Genomic DNA, 20,171 nt, shown 5'->3' with positions numbered 1-20,171 from the left:
CATCAGGCCCATTGCCTGAGATAGGGCATGTTCTCCTAGTGTGCTTATACTTGCATAAGTACTCTTTACCTACGGCTGATAACAGCCTATAGACTGCGTTGTCCAGCTCTTTACACTTGAGCGTCAGGTTCTTTTCCCAGTGGGTAAGAAGGTTCGTTCTTTGGGTCGGGGCCTCCAAGTTCAGGCTCCTCTCTTTCGTCTGTCCATCAAGGGCCTACGACGTTGCTTCCTTCTGCTTTTTCTCAATTTGGACCTTGTGGACACTGAGGGGACCCCCGGAGCTGTCTCCGGCAAGTGCAAATCCGCTTAAGTGTCTCCACTGCTGCTCGGAGGAAAATGAATTGATGTGGTGTACCATCCAGCTGAAACATGATGCGAAAGGGTTACTCCCCCTCACCTCCTATAGCAAATCACCTTTTCTCCTAGCCAGTTAGTCAGAGGTCTCACGAGCCTGCACACCTTTGGATTGTTCCTTGAGAGAGATCCTGCAACAGTTGGGATGCCCCTTGTTCTCCAGACACCGTTGGACGCTGGTTTTCTGGAAGATTAGCTCTTTGGTCTTGGAGAAAGAAAAATAAAAAAAAAATTGACTCATCAGGACACCCAGGACGATGTTGACGTGTTTGGAATTTGGAGTATACCCTATGCGTGCGGTCCAACATAAAAAATAAATAAAAAAATAAAACAAAATAAAATCACTTTCTGCATCTCCCAATATTTCCTGAAACAGCCCCTTTATCTAGCCTTCCAGTTCCTGATCCCGAACTTCCCCCAGCACCCCTATGACCTGTATGTAGTTCCTTCAGGAACAATTTTCTGCGTCTTTGTCTCTCCTCTGCGGCTTGCCTATAAACCTCAAGCACTGCCGCTCTCTGTTCCAGCTGGTCCTGTGCATTCGCCGGGTTGCAGAAGGACGTCTCCAGCTCTCCCAGTTTGGTTTCATTCTGTAGTACATTGCTGGACAAATCTTGGAAGGAGTTTTTCAGTTCCTGCATTGTTGAAGAACACCATTTCCTTCTGTATGGACTGAAACAGGCGCAAAATGTCTCCTCTCATAGCGGCCTGCACATCATCTTCCACTGTCAGGGGCTGTTCGATGTCAATTTAGTCTGCTGGAGGATCTCCTTAATGGACGTGACTGGCTTGTCCCTAGGCTTTCCGGACTTCATCCTGCTCACGAATGAGTGAAGGCAAAGGGGCGCCGGCAGAGTTGTATGCAGAGAAAACAGCTTCCTTTGGCCACTTCAGGATTGGGCCAACCCCACTAATGAATGTGGGCACCCCAGTGTTTTCTGCCTTTGAAGCTTCCTCTGCCCTATTGGGGTACTATCTTCACACCAGCTTACTAGATGTGATAAACTCCCATCCGGAGGGCCCCCAGTGGACCACCTTGTGAGGAACGCTGCTCAGTGTTTGGGTATGCTTGGATCCCAAAACCCCTCCTCAGCTACAGGACTGTGCCTTTATTCCTCACTTTTAAACTTTGAGGGTAAATGTGATTTCAAGAGAGTAAAAATGACTTCTCCTTTGCAAGCGAGTAAAATGTATGTGACATCCAGCTGACGTGTGCAAAAACCGTATGGAAATCCTTACCATGCAGCAGCATTCTGCACGGTGACAGAATACACCTTTCATTATTTCGCCAAGGTCTGGCCATTTGATCTCTCCTGCATATATTTAAATGTTGAAAAAACAAAAATCTAATCAATTACATAGTAAAGCAAACCTGAATTTGAGTGTGTTTTGGTCTTTTGATGTTTAATGAAAGTCCTCATTTCCTGGAGCCATTACTACTTACTACAATGCCAATGTTATGATACAACAGTACAGAGAGGCAAGGAATCCATGCTAAATTCTATACCTAATCTCATGGTCAAACAGTTAATTATATAGCACTTTGGCAAAGAGCTCTTTTTTATTAGCATTTGGTTTTGCAGTTGAAAACCTTAAAAATATCACCAAAATACAAAAACACCATGAAACAAAACACATAAAAATGAAGCTATCCACATAGGAAGCAAGATAAATCACGGATAAAAAAAAAAAAAAAAATTCAATTCCTTAAAACACAACCTGTTCAATTTCAGAATGGCCTTCACTAGATTTATCTCAGATGACAGTTAAAGCAGTGTCCTTGCTACACAGCGCAGGCCATCTGAAGCTGTTTTTTCCTCTATCATCGCAAACACTTCTTTCAGAAAAGCAAGAAGGGCAAGTATTAGAGAAGTGCTGTCCCCTTGCAGTAAAGCTGACCACCATTCCTCTAGTGAGCTTGTCATAAATTGCAAGAAAAACATCCCCACCATCTACCTCTGTTGCTTTAAGTAGGGACATAACAGTCAGATGGAACAAAGGATCCCTTTGCCCTTCACAAAGCCTGCAATCATAATTTCTCCGTTTCTTTTTCTTGCTTCCAAAAGCTCTTTAGTAGGCATCAGATTCCTGCAGAATCACAGAAAACCTGCTCTCCTCCGATTACATGGGATTTCTTTCAGATATCGCTGGGGGTTACCTCTTCTTGCTCTGTGTTCAAGATCCTTACCTCCATAAAGCGTTAAACTTCTGAACTTTTACCTTGCATAAATCCAATCTTGGTCCAAAAGTTTTTTAATTGTGTCAGGATCTTTCACTAATGTTTCTTCCGATGTACTCAGTTCGGCAAGGATGTTTAGACAAAAGTTTTTCCAAGATCAAAACGCAGTACATATGACATATTATCACAGTTATCACCAAACCGAAGTTGGTACTTCTTTTTCAACATCGAAAGGATGAAAGGCTGTGTTGGGCTTGAGGGGATTCAATCCTGCAACCTACAGATCACGCACAGATTGCAGCAATGACCGCTCAAACGGCCGGCTGAGATATCTTATTGGCTAACATCCTTCAGAGGTCAGTAAACAGAGTATTGACTGAGGTATAATAATCACACTACCGAGATGTTGGACGAAACATGCATGAAGTGCTACATAAAGTTGTTATCACAGGGACAGGTTTTGCAGAGTGTATTTCAGTTACAAACGTAACTTTTAATTGGTTTTTTTTTTAACAGCACTTGCACTCCCTGGAGAGTCAGGTTTTGGCTGTTTTAGTAGTATTGAAGATTTGAGAGGCTATAACACCTATGATTGTCATTACACCAATCACTCACCCTTCAGAAAAGACTCTGCTGCCACTGACGACCATTTATAGTAATGTACCCCATTGACTGAAAGGTTTAATGGATGTAAACTAGACCCTGCATATCATTTTACACACTGTTTTTATAAAAAGTGTACATTAAATAAGTGTAAAAATGATCTGCCTCTGCACGATAATGCACACAGCAGAGGCACTCTGATAAATGCAATTGTCCAATACTGGTTTGCTTTCACTGGAAAAATAAAAATCAATCATTTGTGACAAAAGATTGATTCTCAATTGCAAATTGGATAGCTTTTTACAATTCTAAAATGTTAGGAAAATAAATACGCACAGTGCTTCCATTTGCTCCATGAGCACCTACACACAACACAGCAGAAGCCGATTAGAAAGAAACCATTCCATTTTTTTTTAAAGGCTTCAGAGAAATACATTCCGTTTCAGAGGCTTTCCTCTGCTCTAAACATGTGCAGAAATGTAGACAGGAAAATAAAAAATCTGTGTATTTACAAGATTTTCATGCATAAAAAGGCCTTGTACACACCTTATCTGGAGGCCTGACCAGCACAATGAGCTACACCAACTAATCAGTGTGTGAAATGTGTGATTGCTCAATTAGAAATATGGAGATGAATTGCAGTCCAGGTACCACATATTAATAGCCTCAACTATGTGTGCGCAAGACAGCAAACAATGCACTTTAGGCACAAAAACGCTTACAAAACAGCTTTTACTTACACAGCAGAGGACCAGTGTCCTTAACAATGAGTGAGAGAATGTGGATATAAGACCCGATGATGCAGGGGAGGAATAAACATGAACCAGGGAAAAGGACAGGAGAACAGGACTGCGAAGATTTAGGAAGAAGGGGTGAGGGATAAGTGCGTGAGGTAGTTAGAGGTTGGGGGAAGAGGAGAACAGGGAGAAGTGGTGGTGTAGAATGCTATGCAAGTAGTTCTTCAGAAAGGAGGAGTTAGGAGGTTGGATTTAAATAAGCAATATAAGCCAGGGCATAAGTCAGATGCCCAAGCGAGGCAATGGCTTTAACGTTAGCCATGGGCCATTAAGGGACCTGTAATGTTTGCTGCACCACCCCACGCATATGTGAGGGTTATAATAAGTAGCAGAGTACTTTTAGTGTTTTTCTCAAGTTGAGAAGCAGTGTGTTTACAGTTTAAGCAAGAACAAACTACAAATCAAGATGGCCACTATGGATTGGGGAAAAGGGAACTACATGTAGTCCCAACTCTCTTTCCATGGTGCCCATTGCCATGACAGAGACGTGCTGGGAACACTAGTGTTCCCGGCAGCGATGAGGCACAAGGCAGCGCCAGGAGAGGCAGGGGGGGAGCGTGGGGTAGAAATAAGGGATGGGGACACAGGAGCACACGTACCCGATTCTCAGCAAGGGAAGAAGGCGCCCTCCAATTCAAAGGAGGCTCGGAGCAGGGGTTTAACAGCGTGGTAAAGCCCCTGTTCCAAGCATCCCAATTGGCTGGGAAGTCACCCGCCTCCCCCTTCCCCAGGGCATTAAATACAGATACAGTGGGAGTATTCCAGAGTGAGGGAGCTTGGAGAGGAAAAGAGCGGAAACAAGAGGGAGTGTGTCGTAATGTGCACGGGCTCGTGCAGGGACACTCGTGGAATGTTATGATTGTTCGGAGGAGAACATTCCACGGTGGCCGTTGGCTGGAGGTGGCTGGGCAGCAGGCTTGTGGGGTCTCGTAAATAAATACATTATAACATACTTACCTGTGTACGGTGGATTTACATCAGTGGCGACGAGGATTTTACGTGACCCCGTTCCACGTGTGTATCGGCCGGCTGTTAGGTGCTGCTGCCTGCCCGTCCTGGCGTTGCAGCTGACGACGCGGATTAAGGCCGGAATTCGTTGGAGCCGCCTGCCGCCTACCCCTGTGTCGTTAGGGGCGGAAGTGGCCACAGGTGGGCTCCGTTGGTGGGCGTGTGGTTCCCAGTGGCGATTGGCGGCCAGGAGCTCACCAGGGGCATCGCAAGCCGATTCGGGAGACGGCTACGGGCCCTCCTGTGTCCCAAAGGGGAAGAAGCCGGGGCAGCAGGGCGACATCGTTGCGCTGGCAAGTCGCCAACAAGTATCGCTGTTGGGGATCCGGTTGGTGTCTCGGAGGAGGAGCACTCGTCTAGCGGTACGTTGTACGGAGGTCTGTATCCCTGTGTTGTGTTCGGCGTAAGAGACTGTACGTCGGCTGACAGCTCCGCCCCCGGCAGCGCATGTGCATCGCGCAGATCACTGCTGCCTGCTTGAGGGAGGAAGGAAGGAGGGGCTGCGGTGGCGCTGCGCGGCGTATATTAAGTATCAGCTGACTGCTGCTGTTCAGTTCGCAGGAGGCAGGACCCTCATACAAACGCTGCACACGGGTACCTGGAGCTTGAGTTCTTCTACGTGCCACCAGACAGGATATTGGTGGTAAGGTCGGGCATATTACTGCTGTGGAGCACTGACAAGTGAAGTGCATACGGTTTGGGCTGTGATCTGGAAGTGGAGTTGAAATCTCTTGATTGGTTGTGACTCACCCGGTGCCTATTGACGGTTGTACTGCAATTACGTGGGGGTGCACGTGCACAAGGTGCCACTGAGGGATCATCTCAAGGGAACAAGAAGTCTGGAGGTTCTCTCAAGGGTGGGGGAAAGGTTCTTGTTGGGGGTTTAAGGAACAAGGATTTCCGCCAGCAATGTTACATACGGCTGCAAGGCCTCCGCCAGCTTTTCTGCCAAATCCTGGAGAGCCTGTTGCTCCTTGGGAGCAGTGGGTGGATGCCTTCAAAGTATATTTGAGGGCTGCTGGCGGGGCAAAGTTCAACGACGATGAAAAGGAGGCTGCATTGCTGAATTGCATTGGGACTGAGGGCTTGAGAGTTTTTCGGCACCTGCCAGGGGAGAACGTAATGGTTCAAGGGGGAGGTGAGGGAGAAATGGTTTATTAGTGCATATGAGACAGCTTTGAAGAAGTTACAAATGCGTTTTGGTAAAAGAGTTAACGTGGTTTTAGAGCGGTATAAGTTTTTCTCTAGGGCGCAAGGCTCTACGGAAAGCATAGATACTTATGTTACGGCACTACGTGCACTCATGGCTACATGTGGGTTTCCTGGCAATGGTGAGGAACATATAAGGGATCAGGTTATGATGAAGACATCTAATCAGAAAATAAGAGAAAGGTTATGGATAGAGAGTGATCCTTCACTTGAGAAGGTGTTGGAGATTGCAAGAGCAATTGAAGCTTCTAAGACCAGTGTACAAATTCTTACTGAGAGGGATATGAATAGGGAGATGGTGCATGCAGTAGCAAAGAACAAGAAAGGTTTGGATAGGGCTGGGGTGCAAGGGACTAGAGCACCTAAGAGTAAGGAGGGGTGCAAGAATTGTGGCTGGTCAAGTCACACGGCTGAGTCTAAATCTTGTCCTGCCTGCAATGTTGAATGCAGGAAGTGTAAGCGTTTGGGCCATTTTGCACGTATGTGTAAGGGGCAGTTGGTTGCTAGTGTGGCATTAGAAGACTCTACCATGTTATTAGAAGGGACATCAGGAGGGGGATCTAATCAAAGCGTCATATTACACGTGGAGGGAAGTGGGCGGAAGGGTCCATGGGTGTCGGTGTTGGTGGATCAGCACCCTGTGGATATGCTGGTGGATTTGGGGTCACCTTATACACTGGTGGCCCCGGATGTGTATCAAGAAGTGTTGGGTAAAGATATTTCTACTTTATTGGCTGCAGATATCAAACCATGTGCATATGGGCAGAGTCCCATCGACCTACTGGGCTACAATTGGTCGAAATTTTCTTTCAAAGGGAGGCAAACCTTGGGTAAGTTGTATGTGGCTTCAAAGGGCACAAATGTGTTGGGTTGGGATGAGCAGGCTGCACTTAAAATACAGATTCACCCGGGTGAGAAGGAACCGGTTCTCAGTGTCACGGAGGGAGCAGGACAGAATGATAGAATGGTTACTTCTACGGTGCTTATGAGTGAATTTCCTGAGGTATTTTCAGACACTCTGGGTAGGCTCAGAGGTTTTACACATCGCATTGTTTTGAAGAAGGGTGCGGTTCCCAAAGTACAAAAAGTGAGGGGAGTGCCAGTAGCGGCGAGGGAGGCATTCAAGGAGGAATTGGCCAAATTGCAGTCAGCAGGGATAATTGAGCCCATTGAGTCCTCAGAGTGGTTGTTTCCCGTGGTTTTGGTTAAAAAGGGGGATGGGAGCATCAGACTGTGTGTAGATCTCCGGGAGCTGAATTCAAGCATATGGGTGGATCGGCACCCATTGCCGAATATTAATGAGTTGTTGTTGACATTAGGAGATGCCAAGTATTTTTCAACTTTTGATCTGTCAACAGCGTACCATCAAATTGACCTGCATATTGACTCTCGACCACTTACTTCGTTTGTGACTCCGTTTGGGGCATACAGATTCTGTCGCATGCCATTTGGCCTTGCTTCGGCTTTGGCAGTCTTCCAGAGGTTGATGCAACAGATGTTTGGTGGGGTGGTGGGAGTCAGTTATTTTCAAGATGACATTCTAATCTGGGGCAGTAGCAGGGAGGAACATGATGCCAGGGTAAGGAGGGTCATGCAGATTCTTAAGGACAAAGGTCTGACTGTAAAGTTAATCAAGTGTCAGGTAGGTGTGGAGGAGGTCCCAAAAGGGAGTTGGTACAGGTGTTGAGGGATACACCAGCTCTGGTCAATAAGGATCAGCTAAGGGCTTTTTTGGGCCTTGCGGAGTACTATGTTAAGTTTATACCCAATTATGCGGAAAAAACAGTGGCCATGAGAGCGCTCATGAGGAAGTGTGTAAGATTTGCATGGTCTCAGGAGTGTGCAGTGGAATTTGGGTTGGTTAAGAGGGATGTAGAAAATGCTCCTTGCCTGAAATCGTTTGACCCGAAAAATAAAACGGCCCTCACTGTGGATGCAAGTGAAGTGGGTTTGGGGGCAGTGCTGGAGCAGTGGATAAGTGGTGAATGGATGCCAGTGGCTTTTGCCTCGAGGACTTTGAGAGATGTTGAAACTAGATACTCGGTAATTGAGAGAGAGAGACTTTGGCAGTGTTATGGGCTTCAAAACACTTTAGGACATTTTTGTGGGGCATTCCTTATATTGTCAGAACGGATCATAAACCGTTGGTGCAAGTGTTCTCTACCAAGGGAGTTATGGCAGTATCCCCGAGGATTGCGAAATGGTCAGTACAACTACAGGATTACAATTTTTCATTGCAGTATTTTCCGGGGAAGTTGAATGTTGTGGCAGACTGCCTGTCCCGTTTGCCTATGGTGGAAGAGGGCAATCACAGTTTTAAGGAAAGATGAAGACTGGCAGGAATGTCAGGTTGCTTATGTGACGTCTGCGGTGGAAAAATCGTTGTGGGATCAGGAGTCTGAGGCCGATCTTGAGTTAAAGTGGATTAAGGACGGTCTAGTGAAAGGGTGGCACACGGTTAAGGACAGGCCTGAAGGGAAAGGTTATGCCCAAGTTTTACATGAATTAGCCGAGGGTCCATGGGGTGTGTCTAGGGGAAGTAGGTTGATACCCCCTGTGAGTTTGAGAGGGAGAATAGTCACGTTAGCACATGTTGGTCATTTGGGTCGATCTTTGACTAAGAGGAGACTCAGGGAGGAGTACTGGTGGCCGGCTATGGACAAGGATGTCGAACAGGTGGTGAAAGACTGTCAGGCATGCTCCGTTAGCGATAAAAGCAAGGTACTCCATACACAACCTATACATCCTGTAGAGGTTCCAGAACAAGTGTGGTCGAAATTGGCTTTAGATATCATGGGTCCGTTTGAGTGTTTAGAGCCTGAGTGCAGATATATGTTGGTGGACTATACATCCAGGTGGATTGAGGTGGCGGCGTGTTCTTGCGTCACAACTGATTCTGTCATGGATTTCTTGAGGAAAATTTTTGATCGTGAGGGATTACCTGCAACCTTAGTCACAGATAATGGGGTGCAGTTCACTTCCAGAGCGATGAGAGAGTTTTTGGAACAACATGCTATTTCCCATTTTAGAACAGCTTTGTACAATCCTTCTGCAAATGGATTAGTGGAGAGGGCCAATGGTACTATTAAGTCAGCTATAGAGTTAGCTTTGGCTAATGGTTTGGATTGGCAGGAAGTGGTGACAATATCTGGCTGCATATCGCAGAACCCCAGCCACAATTACGGGTAGATCTCCATTTGAGCTTATGAGGGGCAGGAAAGCAGGTACTATGTTGAGAACCCTGGCTATGGGTGGTGGTGGGCCATGTGATATGGATTTACAAGCTATTCATCGCAGTATTTTGGCGCGACAGGAGGCCATGGGGTCTTCACAAAAGTTTAGAAAGGAGTTGAATGTTGAGCTTGGGGATGAGGTGTACATACGAAATCCCAGGATGGTTCATAAAGGTTACAGCAAGTTTTTGCCCTCAAGGAGAGTTGTTAAGGTTGGAAAAGGCCATGTGAGATTGGAGGATGGTTCTGTTTGGAGCAAGAAACGGGTGGTGGTGGATGGTTGCAAACGTGGGGAGAGGGCAGGTGTGGAGTCTGATTGGGAGTGTCACGGGACTGGGCTGGATTATGATCCTGTGAGTTCACAAGGGATCAGCCTTGAACAGGAAGAGGGTGTTCCACTTCCACGTCCTGTGGGTGCCGAAAGGAATGTGGAGGGTCAAAATGCTTCTGATCAACAACCTGATGTAGGACAAGAAGGGGGTCGTCTTGCCAGGAGGTGTGGCCCCCCTATAAGGTTTAGAGATTATATTTGTTAAACATGAAATTTACATGTTATGGTGCAATGCATCTTTGTGGTCAATATTTCTTTATCCATGAATGCAATTGGTATTAATGATGAGTTATATATATAGTTATGTTCATGTTTCCATTGTTCAAAATGTTTGCGATGTATGTGTCACAGGTTGTTAACAATTGTGTTATGCAAGGGAAGAGGATATGTCGTAATGTGCACGGGCTCGTGCAGGGACACTCGTGGAATGTTAGGATTGTTCGGAGGAGAACATTCCACGGTGGCCATTGGCTGGAGGTGGCTGGGCAGCAGGCTTGTGGGGTCTCGTAAATAAATACATTATAACATACTTACCTGTGTACTGTGGATTTACATCAGAGTGCAAGGAGCAGGTTAGCTGAAGATTACCATACGGAGCGAAGGGGAGAGTACGGAGAGAGATGGGCCATTGAGTAGACTGGCCCAGTAGTCCGATCAAGAGTACTACCAGTGGAGTTTAGATGCTTAGCAGTGTTGAAGGGAAGGTGGTATTTTTCTATATTCAAGAGGAGTCTGGCAGCAGTGGCAGATTTGAAGATAAAGACTGAAGTTGTGAGATGGGTTGAATATGGCACCAAGGTTGGAAATAAGGGAGACGAGTGTGGTGGTGGGTGGGGCCGTTTCAGGATTTGCAGTGTCTGGCCACGAGATATGAAGCAAACCAGGAAAGGGCCTCGTCAGCCTAGGAGAGATACTGTTAAGATTATTAGTGGGGAATTGTGGGGGCTTCGTTAAGCCATCAAATACTAGATTGTGTGCAGATACCAAAGCCTAGAAGTATTGCTTAACTTTGCAATTGTTTACTTTTTTTTCCTCGGTAGAACAAAAAACGATACATTCTTCTTGGGTACTTTCTGCAATTCCCTTTACTAGTTATTCATATCTCAGTTATCAAAGTCTACAGTTGGGGATAAAATAGGTTTGCATTGGAAAAGCTTCCCTCCTTGTGGCCGTCCAACAAGGCAGGAGTGCTTGGGTTGAAACCCATATCAGACGAGGAAGCACCTCCCTACAGTTCTCTTAAGACGAGAGAGGTTTACCATCAAGTGCTGCCCAGGAAACATCACAGAGCTTTTCACATGCCCACCATAGCACTGGCTTTAGGCACCTGGGTAGGTAATTTGCAACACATGAGCACAATCTTTGTATACCAGCTCCAGAAGCTTAAATCAGGAACAGTTTTGGAAGTAGGGTGGGAGGCAGAGATCAATTACTGGTGCCCATGCGGAAGCGGCAGAGCCAGACGCAAGTCAGCATGTAAGTGCAAAGTGCCATACAAGGGAAGAAAAAAAAAAAAAAAAAAAAAAAATTTTAAAAAAAGGGGGCAAGAGGGGAGCAGCATAATCTCCAGGCAAGAGAGAAAGAGGACCTTGCATTACAGCCAGATACCATGATCACCGTTCCTGCTAGATTCTGGCACATTGTGCTCCTACAGCAAAGTTTCACATTTTGTTTTTGCCAGTAACAAGAGATAGCCAATTGCTGACAAGGAAATGCTTAAGACTCACCCGACTGAGCCACAAACAAATCAATGCTTATATGTTTCCAAAATGGTCCCATCAAGTCCTGCATCACAAAACCGTAATGTTCGAACGTCCAGTTATGAATTGAATTATGTTTTAAACTGAGTTTATTCGGTTTCAGCAACAATACACAAGAAAAACTAAAGAGCAAAGGCCACAGCATCAGCACCAAGGTCTTTTTTCGTCACCTAACACCAGAAGAATAAAGAGGTTGTGGCAAAGAATTTTTTCAATTTCAGTCTTCTGCTTAATTTGTATACATCAAGATTGGTTTGAAAATCAAAATGGTTTGCTGGACTGAAGGCTAAGGCTTTTTTTAAAGCTGAAAATAGTTCTGGTGAGCATGGTTTGTCCGATAGATTTAATACTAGATTCTCTTTGGACTAATGTTTTGTGATCTTGTTTGGACGCCTTTTTGTTTGCATCTTCTGTTGATACTTCCTCATCCTCTTCTGCCCCTTTTGAACGGCCACCATTTGTGGTAGAGTTTGTGGAGGATCGAAAGGGGGCTTTGCTTTTCCATTGCCTGTGTTTTTTGTATTCCCGTAAAAAAAGAATTATGATGTAGATGACTCGGTTGGAGTTTCAATTCTTGATTCCGTCAGTTCGGCTTCTCCTTCACTTATAGATTCTCACAAAACATTTGTCCAAAGAGAATCTAGTATTAAATCTATCGGACAAACAATGCACACCAGAACCATTTTCAGCTTTAAACAAAGGCTTAACCTTCAGTCCAGCAAACCATTTTGATTTTCAAACCAATCTTCATCTATACAAATTCAGCAGAAGACTCAAATTGAAAAAAACTTTGCTGCAACTACTTTCATCACACCTATGCAAACAGAGATCCCATGAGCATTATCGATATCACATTCTATGGTTACAGTCAATCTTCTTTTCAGGAAGATGGAAATGTTCATACAATAGATACATTTGCAACAGATCTGGATCTCAAAACAGGAATGATCAGAAACGATGAAATTAAAACGAAAATTTACATTTTATCCAGTTCTGCCTATAGACAACACAACCGATATCTTTGAAAAGGCTGTCCTACATGATTTACGAAAAATGTATTTGGCGAAACAAACAAAAAAAATGAAAAATAGGCACCACCTTAGACTTTTGGAAAGAAAAGCAATCACAGGATTAAGCAAGGATGACAGGGTAACAGTCAAACAAGCAGACAATAAAGTGCATATTGGAGCGCAAGAATCAGAGTACTTGTGATTCGTTTTTACAGTTTATAGCATTGGGCAGTCTCAATGCTGGTAAGTACACATTTATGCAGCTCCATCAAAATATTAGCTGATCTAAAAGCAAGGAAACTCGCCATCTATTACACCAGAAGAATAAATGCTACACAACTTGGCAGTAGCTGGATTATGAAGGTTGCAGTTCATTGCTAGGTAGCAGTCAAAGAGTTACACAAAGTTCATTGAAACACAACAAAGTCCCCTCATTCTTTTCCAGCTTGCTCCAGAGTCGGAAAGACTCTTTCCATCAATATGAGTTTTACGAATGTTATTTCAAGGCACGCAACAAAAGAAACTGCGTCGTGAGGGCACCCGATGGTTGTCCTTGCTCGACACAGTCATGCAGGCTTATTGTTGTTTGCGATGTGACAAGAGATTTTAAGAGCTATAATGCGGCAAACAGTTTAACAAGAAGCCATTACAGAAATATATAGCAGTTTGAAAAAGTGTGGTTTATTCTCGGATTCAATTTGTAGTCCTGAACGGTAGGTTTGCTAGCAACAGTGTTGAGAAGGTGGGGCTTTGCTTTGAGTCAGAATGCACTGAAACACAGTTTACACTTATCTGGAGGAACTGTCACAACAAACTTAAACATTGCTGCATCAAAGTGAGTGCCAGTAATTACATTTTAAATAAAACCTGTTCATATGACCCAAATAAATGCGACTTAGTTGAAAGGGGTGGGCCAAACATGCAGAATTTCTCTTCTCTCTACTGGAAAAAGAAAACTGCATGCAAACTAACGTCTGCATAGGACCATTGTAAAGCTAGTAATGCGGAATAAAGTATCCACTTTCCTCACCAAACATCACTATTTCGCACACTCTTATTTATTACTTAAATATATGCTGAAACAGCACTCAAATCATGTTCTAGTAGTCCTGTCCCTTTTGCAGTGGGTGCTATATAAATGGTACATGATTTATTGTTAATTTAAGTCACAGCAGCACCCTCAGTATACTGGTTTATTATTAAAAAAAAATTATTTTTTATTTTTTTACAAATAATGTAAGAAATAATAACACGCCATGGAACAGGGCTTTAAAATGTCCCTATGAAAGGGGTGACAAATTTGGTTCGAAAGATAATACTGCACATGTTAAAGAGAAAGGCACTCACTCTAACTAACAAGTTCCTGTTTTTATAACCACAGCAACATTTTGTGCATGTTCATCTTCCGATGAAGCTCATTTGAGGGGTCAATTTGTGCCGCATTTTACAGTGGAATCAATTACAATTCGGATAGACAAGAGTTGAGCCAGCCGCTGCAGAATATTTAGATGGAAAAGAGAAAGAAACCGAGGAGAGTGGTAAAGAGGTATGGCTTCACTCTATCCTTCCTTTTAAAGTATTTTATGTTCTTTCCTTAAGTACCACTTTAACCTTCAATCCATTCCACCCATCGATCTAATGTACCCATTATACCCACTATGTATCCTTCCCCATCTATTTTCATCCATCCCTTCTTCTTTGCCCTCTAATCTTCTGCGCTTATTTTCCACCCAACTTCTTTATATATCCATGCATGCATCTTTGGGACGAGAAGACATGTATTCCACTTCTGGCATGCCCCCTACGGTAAAGTTGTCTTATGATGGGCACATCCATTTATCTACACGTGCATTGATTGGGACACATTCGGAAAGGCTCGCTTGCTTTGAGAAAGGTGGTAAAACATGTGGCACATTAACAAGTGTCCTTTTTAAATTTCGTTTTAGTGCATTTTTTTTTTTTAAAATGAAGCTGCCAGTGTGCAACTTGACAGCATAGTACAAAAAAGTATCCTCGTTCAACGACAATTCACCAAGACACTGCACTCGGGCCTTTTAAAGCGTGCTCAGTGCAAGTAAATCAACTCCAATAACTACAAAAACAGACACGGCCTTTGACTTTTCTCACCTTCAAACACTCGCCCTGACTGCTGGAAAAATTGCTCGCACTTCACACTGGCCGAAAGGGATTTGCACTAGGTCCCCGACCAGTGTGCCTTTGCTAAAAGCATAAAACGAGCACAACAATTTAAAATGCAATTCTTTGTAAACTGAAAAATATATTGCACTCACTTGATAGTGGCGGAATATTAATTCAGGGTTGAAGTAGAGCTGAAAAGGGGTGATTAAATCCAATTGCTGTAAAGAAAGGAAAAAAAAACATGGTGCATTAGTTTCGTTATGCATTTTTTGCTCCTTTTGATGGTGTGCTAGTTCCCCCTAAAGTTCTGTCCACCTGCCTATACACATTGCAAAGTATAATGCTAGCGAGAATCACGACACATGATACGAGATCAAGTAAAAGCCTCAAGTACCCCAGACACTTAGCAATTAAGCCATCAGATTGATCTTTACCATTCGTATTACATCAGCACTCCCTTTCAATTGGGCACATGTGTGTGGATTTGTAGCTAGACACGTTGAGAAAAAAAAACAAGAGCGTAAAAGCAAACCCATCCCGCATTGGCATGATTAATCTGCTCTGAGTTGTCACAAATCCTCAGTAAAGGGGTTTGTAACATTACTTGCCTCTCAGGTTTTCTAAAATTGCTGCGTGTACAAAAAGGTATCTAGACCAGCTTTGAGGATATGCTAGGCCAAAGTTACCCCTTCACAGATCAGTCTGCTGCCTAACTTAACAGACATGACTTTGAAGCAAAAGGTGCAACAGAATATCTTCTAGTTATAACCCTTAAACCTAAAAAGTCAAACTTTTTAATTGTAAATGTATAAAGCGTGTACGTATACATGGGTGAAGTGCTTCATGGCAGGAAGGCAACAAGGGAATACATAGATCATTCGGAAACGTTAAGGCCTAAGAATGACTAACAAAAAAAAAAACAGACTAGGCCTGGTGGCATTACTACTAGTGCATGACAAGAAGGAAGGTGAAAATGGGTGTGGGGAGGGAAGAGAGAAGACCATACAATGCTTCACTACCATACTAGCATAACAACGTTTCATATATTGCAAGTGCATAACAAAGAGTGACGTGAGAAGGAGACGAACACAGAAACAACAAAAAACTACTAGGCCTGGCAAACTAGGCCTAGTGCATTCTAGGTAAGACAATTACAGACAAGAAGTACAAGGGAAGGGAACACATGCGCCCAGTCCATCAGGACGCTGGGTTAAGTGCAGAGGCAGAGATATAGATATAGATATAGATATAGATATGATATAGATATAGATATAGATATAGATATAGATCTCTCTCTCTCTCTCTCTCTCTCTCTCTCCCCCTCCCTCCCTCCCTCCCTCCCTCCCTCCCTCCTCCCTCCTCCCTCCTCCCTCCTCCCTCCTCCCTCCTCCCCCCCCCGCCAGGTGACCAGTCAGCAAAACAGACCAGAGTTAGCAAAGAGAAGGAAGAGGGAAGTAGTTGAGAATATGGACGAGGTTAGCAAGAGGAAGGTCTTGAGGAGTTTCCGGAACTTAAGGGGAATCAGGCTCAAGACGGAGAGAGGCAGGGAGGTTGTAGATCTACCCCCAAAACTCTGTTGGGGGGGGGGGGGGAGCTCATACACAGGAGTTGGAAGAGGATGAGCAGAGGACTCTAGAAGGAGACTGTTTAGGGAGAGAGTTGTAGATAGGGCGGGTCCAGGCCCCAGAAAGCCTTGTGGACTATGCAGAGGGTCTTGAACTTGATCCTTGCAGCCACGGGGAGCCAGTGAAAGGATTTCAGCACCAGAGAGGTGTAACAGAATGAAATGTATAACTGTACTGATTTTGGACATAGTAATGGAGGTGGTTCGTACAAACAATGCACTGTCTGCACAAACTGCTATTATTTAGCAGCACTGTACTTTATTTTAAAAATGCTTCTTACTTCACATCAGATGTTATTTGCAAAGGCACTGACGTCATCAAAGATGCAATAAGTGAGCTCTAGTTTCCAGTGATGTCATCAATTAGGTTGCAATTAATAATTTGGCATTGATGTCATAAGCTTTACAACAGATGGTTTAAAATGAAGATGACGTAGTAGTAGTGCGTCATTTGTATAGCTCCTTTCACCATTGGTATGGTCCCAGCGCACTGTAGGTTGAACACCATCCGGGGACCAGAGTATGGGTACTGGGAAGAACTTGGAGGAAGGTCTAGTAAGCATGGGTGCATATTGGCAAGTGCTTAAGACATGACACGGTTCGAAATTCAGATTGGATAAGTAGGAGCTAAATGCAGCTCCTGGGTATCCAAAATTATCCAAGGACCAGGAGCTACCAGTGGGGAATTATGAGCTAGTAGATAGCGTCCTGTAACTCCAAAATACATATAAGAGGCATACCTATAATTGTGTCCATTATTTATGACCCTTATGCTTTAAATGACATATAGAAGTGTCCTGTTTATAGATTGTACAGTACATAGATGTGTTTGGAATTAGTTGATCTGGGGAGCCAAAGGTAGCACCTGGTAACTGTTGGTGTCAGCCAACCAGGCAACAAGCAGGAGCTAAATAGCTCCCAGCTCCCCTCCATTTCGAACCCTGTATGAGGTGTGGCCAAGTCCCTGCTAGCCACCCATGTGGATGGGTGGTTGTGATGGTTTCTAATGTGCATTTCGCCTTCCGACCCATTTCCAACATGCCCGCCACTTCTGCACTAGGAAATCGTCCACTCCCCAGTCTAGTCGAGACTGATTCCAAGATGGCCACCGCAGCGGTTACCATCGCTAGCGTACAATGCAGGCTAGTTGTTAATTCCCAGGAAGCCTCTCAACCTTCCACCATCACTTCCTGTTCACTCTCTTATAATCCAGCAACAACAGAAGGAAGATGCGTTGCTACTCTCTCAGGAGCCGTCACACGCTTCGTAAGTTTACCTCACTAGGATTACGAAGACATTTCCTCTCAACCATTTTGTCTACTTTACTCACCTTCTTGTTCTCCATTCCTCCCTTTTATTTCAGAAGGCATTACGGAACTTTTCATTTCCGGGATCGATTCTACTTCTAAGCACGCTTAGACCCGGAATCTCCTCCATACCTCCCTCCATGGAGTCTCTAGGTACTAATCTATTTTTCATCTTACTTCTTCAATCACTCCCGGCCATCGGACTTCTGTTTCTAACTCCTCACCCTTCCTTTATAGCAATACCTTGTTGGGAACCTCCAGATTTTCCTCATCCACTCAGGCTGGCTCAAAAGGACGTGGAAGTGAAAGGGTAGGCTTTCTCCTAGTTCATCCTACTCTTATAGAACTAGATACATCCACCCTAAATCTTACAGGTCTTTTCTTTCCCTCATCATAGTGCCCCCTTACTTTTGCAACACGACAGAGATTCCTTACCTCTCCTCTCTCTTCATGTTTAGCACATGGTAAGCTCTTAGAACCCTCTATAGGAACTTCTCCTTTCCTTACTTTCAGGAATAACTGTGTTCATTTAACCCACTATATTTAGCTCAGTTTCAAAGGCCTCTCGTCTTAAACAGCCAGAAGAATACCCAGACCAGCTCTCACCGGGTGTCCGCTGAAAGACAACGCCCACCAGCAGCTGTTCCAGGGTTTTATCCCCCATGAGGGTTTCCCTCAGAGTTTCACGAAGGACAAGCTCTTGCAGGTCCTTTGAGGAGTTCTCAGGGGGATTTCTCCTATTCTTCGAAGATCCACCAGGGTTTCTTCATACATCTGTTCACCATATATATGCCCAGGTAGGTGGTTTTTTGTTTCTTCCCAGTGTATTTCGGAACAATTTTGTTGTCTTTACAAAACAGTTAACAGTGGTGAAGTGGTTTAGAGGGTGTGATCGAGGTCGTGTTCATCTACCCTGTCACATTTTCTTGTCGTGAACAGTTGCTACATTCTTATGGCAGAGGTGTTGTGCGTAGTGTCTTAAAGTATTGTATGAAGGCCGATGCATGCAGGTCTGCAGCCGTGCCTTCAGCTAGTTTCCCTATTCACAGAGGGTTAAAGGTTAAATGAAGGGTCTACATTCGAACCAGTGGCCCAGTATTAGTACGATGGCTAAACTCTAAATAAACTAGCTATAATGTAGGGCTTAACATTCTTTATGCTCCTGCAATCATTGTAAAGATTACCATAAACGTTCTTCTAGATTCAATATATTCTGCGAGATGACAAGCTTAGCTAACATTCATCATTTTGCTTAGGTTCAGTATTCATGATAGACAGTACAATTAGCTTAGATGCCATGGAGGACTATTGTGCGTTCACCTAGTTCATGGTAATGGTTCCATTCTGAGTTCCCTCTGAAGTAATATAGTGGCTGCATTTCCGCAAGAATCTGGGATGAAACGATGGCTACTTTACATGGGTAACTAGAATCAATACATTGGCTGTGTTCTTCACTCACCAAGATTCAAGCCAGGCTACATTCGGCCAAGACCTGGGGCTAAGCAATGGCTATTTTGTACAGGTACCTAGAAGCACTTGATGTAATTCTTCATCCATCTGGCTATATTCTGCAATAATGTAGTGATGGTACCCTGGTTGCGCTATGACAATCAAGTTACATGCGCTGCGTTCTTTAAAGTTAAGTCGTCGTGCCGTATGCAACCACTGACAATGCGAGTTAGGGCGCTGCATCACGTCTTACCTGGCCATTGCTGTCGATTGGTTTAATGCCTGGATGGATTCTCCCACGGGAGAAAGGGTGAGCTGTGGATGAGAGTTGTTCCGATAACCTCAACCTCCCCCATCCCCTGCTGGTCGCCCGGGCAGGAGCGTCCTGGTTGACTCATCGAGTAAGAGTGCTCTCTGGTCACCAGAGTCGATTCAGGGAAAGTCAGGTTGCAGGAGGCAAAAGCTACGTTTTAGGGCCTTCCTTAAGGCGAGGTGGTTCCAGATTGTGGGTGCTTGAACAGAGAAAGATGATCCTCCTAGTCTGGTGAAATTGAACCAGGAGGTCCAAGGATTTTGTTGTGTTGGTAGAGAGAGTTTGTTTTGGAGGAAGTCAGGTCATTTCTTGTGGAAAGCACAGTGGGTGAAAGTAGCCCTTTGGCTGATTGGGAGCCAGTGGAGCACCCAGAGCGCAGAGGATATGTGTTGTCCTGGGAAGGGGGCCAGGAGGAGCCTTGCTGTAGGCAGGGTTGATTAAAGAGGGGTCTCGGCTAGGCAAGGCTGGCTGGGGGGGGGGGGGGGGGGGCGGAAGAGGAGAGGGAGAAGCGGGGGTTATTGATCAGACCCTCCAGGATTTTGCGGCATGAAATGGCAAAGTTTACGGCACAAACCTTTATTTATACAGAACAATTTTTGACTGGAGGGTGCAAGATTGGTACATTGTACGAAAGAGGCCGGGGCAAGGCTACAAGAGAGCCAGGGTGTCATTAGTATCTTTTTTTAAATCAATTTAATAGGAAGAGTCCTAGATGTCTCTGGCGGGACAGAACAGTGTTTGTTGTTTAATATTAACGTTATTAATCATTAACAGTTGTAATGCTGAAAATATTCCCCTTCTATGTTCCCCAATCCCCCCAAACAACTCTCACACAACACACATCTCACCAATTGC

General features: G+C 44.5%; 1 protein-coding gene across 1 annotated transcript in view; it reads right to left on the bottom strand.

The window, feature by feature from the left end:
• DERL2 (derlin 2) overlaps window positions 1-20,171 on the bottom strand; it is a 94,849-nt gene that overhangs the window by 53,316 nt on the left and 21,362 nt on the right. The window contains exon 2 of the mRNA XM_069614598.1: window positions 14,776-14,841. Within this exon, the coding sequence (XP_069470699.1) occupies window positions 14,776-14,841 (66 nt within the window). The remainder of the gene's footprint in view (window positions 1-14,775; window positions 14,842-20,171) is intronic.

The sequence above is a fragment of the Ambystoma mexicanum genome, chromosome 9 (genome assembly GCF_040938575.1).
Source record: "Ambystoma mexicanum isolate Mex_15411 chromosome 9, UKY_AmexF1_1, whole genome shotgun sequence".
Classification (NCBI taxonomy): Eukaryota; Metazoa; Chordata; class Amphibia; order Caudata; family Ambystomatidae; genus Ambystoma; species Ambystoma mexicanum.
Note: the sequence above shows the minus strand (reverse complement) of the source record. Positions and strands in the feature narration are given on the sequence as shown.